We start from the raw sequence: 895 nt of genomic DNA, 5'->3' as shown, positions 1-895 counted from the left end.
TTTCACCAGCCTCACCACTTTGGTTTAGCAACCAAACAAAGTGCCTCTTTTTTATGCACTGTGATTCCAGTGGCCTCCTCCATGCTGATATCTTCAACCTTCATTCCACCCGGGAGTGACCAATCAAAGCAATGGAGGAGATTAGCCAACGTGAGCTCAATAATTGCCATAGCAAAGGTAATCCCGGGGCACTTTCTCCTCCCCGATCCAAAGGGCAAAAAATCAACATACCGTCCTATGAAATCTACTTTCCTTCCATCAAATCTCTCTGGCCAAAACTCCTGCGGCCTCTCCCAAACATTTGGGTCCATGGAGATAGCATATGCGTTGAGAATAACCCGCGTATCTGCAGGGATTATATATCCTTGGATTTCGCAGGGCTGGATGGTTCTTCGTGCTATGAGTGTGACGGGAGGTTTTAGCCGCAGTGATTCCTTTATCACCTGTTTGAGGTATTCGAGCTTATCGAGTATTTGGCTTTCTTGGATAAGTGATCTATGTGTGTTTCCATTAGTGATCTGCTTCAGTTCTTCCTGCAATTTTTTCATCACCCTTGGATTTCTCATCAGCTCTGTCATCGTCCATGTTATTGCAGCTGCCGATGTTTCCGTTCCGCCTAAAAATGTTTCCTGATAATATATGTATAATGAATATATGATGACTATGATTTAATAGAATTTACTTGCTTGTGGCTATCATATGACCTTGTTGACTAAAAATATTTATCTGTCAAACATAAATGCAAATAGACAAAGAGTTGTTCAACTTACAACCAAGATGGCTTTGACATGGTCTATGCTGCTCAAAAAACCTCCATGAAGGGCTGCATTCTTATGAAGCCTTAGCAAAACATCTACAAAATCTTTCTCCTCTTCATCACTGTCATTGCTACAAT

The 895-nt window shown here is 41.7% G+C and overlaps 1 protein-coding gene across 1 annotated transcript; it reads right to left on the bottom strand.

Annotated features, from left to right (window-relative positions):
- Nucleotides 1-10: 10 nt before the first annotated feature.
- On the bottom strand, nt 11-884 carry LOC110034622 (cytochrome P450 71A9-like). Its single transcript, XM_020738873.1, has 2 exons — nt 771-884; nt 11-629 (listed from the first exon to the last, which is right to left on the bottom strand). The coding sequence occupies exon 2, from the start codon at nt 576-578 to the stop codon at nt 12-14; it is 567 nt and encodes a 188-aa protein (XP_020594532.1). The 5' UTR covers nt 579-629; nt 771-884; the 3' UTR covers nt 11.
- Nucleotides 885-895: the final 11 nt, after the last annotated feature.

This window comes from Phalaenopsis equestris, unplaced genomic scaffold (assembly GCF_001263595.1).
Source record: "Phalaenopsis equestris unplaced genomic scaffold, ASM126359v1 Scaffold191485, whole genome shotgun sequence".
Classification (NCBI taxonomy): domain Eukaryota; kingdom Viridiplantae; phylum Streptophyta; class Magnoliopsida; order Asparagales; family Orchidaceae; genus Phalaenopsis; species Phalaenopsis equestris.
This window is presented reverse-complemented; position numbering and strand designations above follow the sequence as displayed.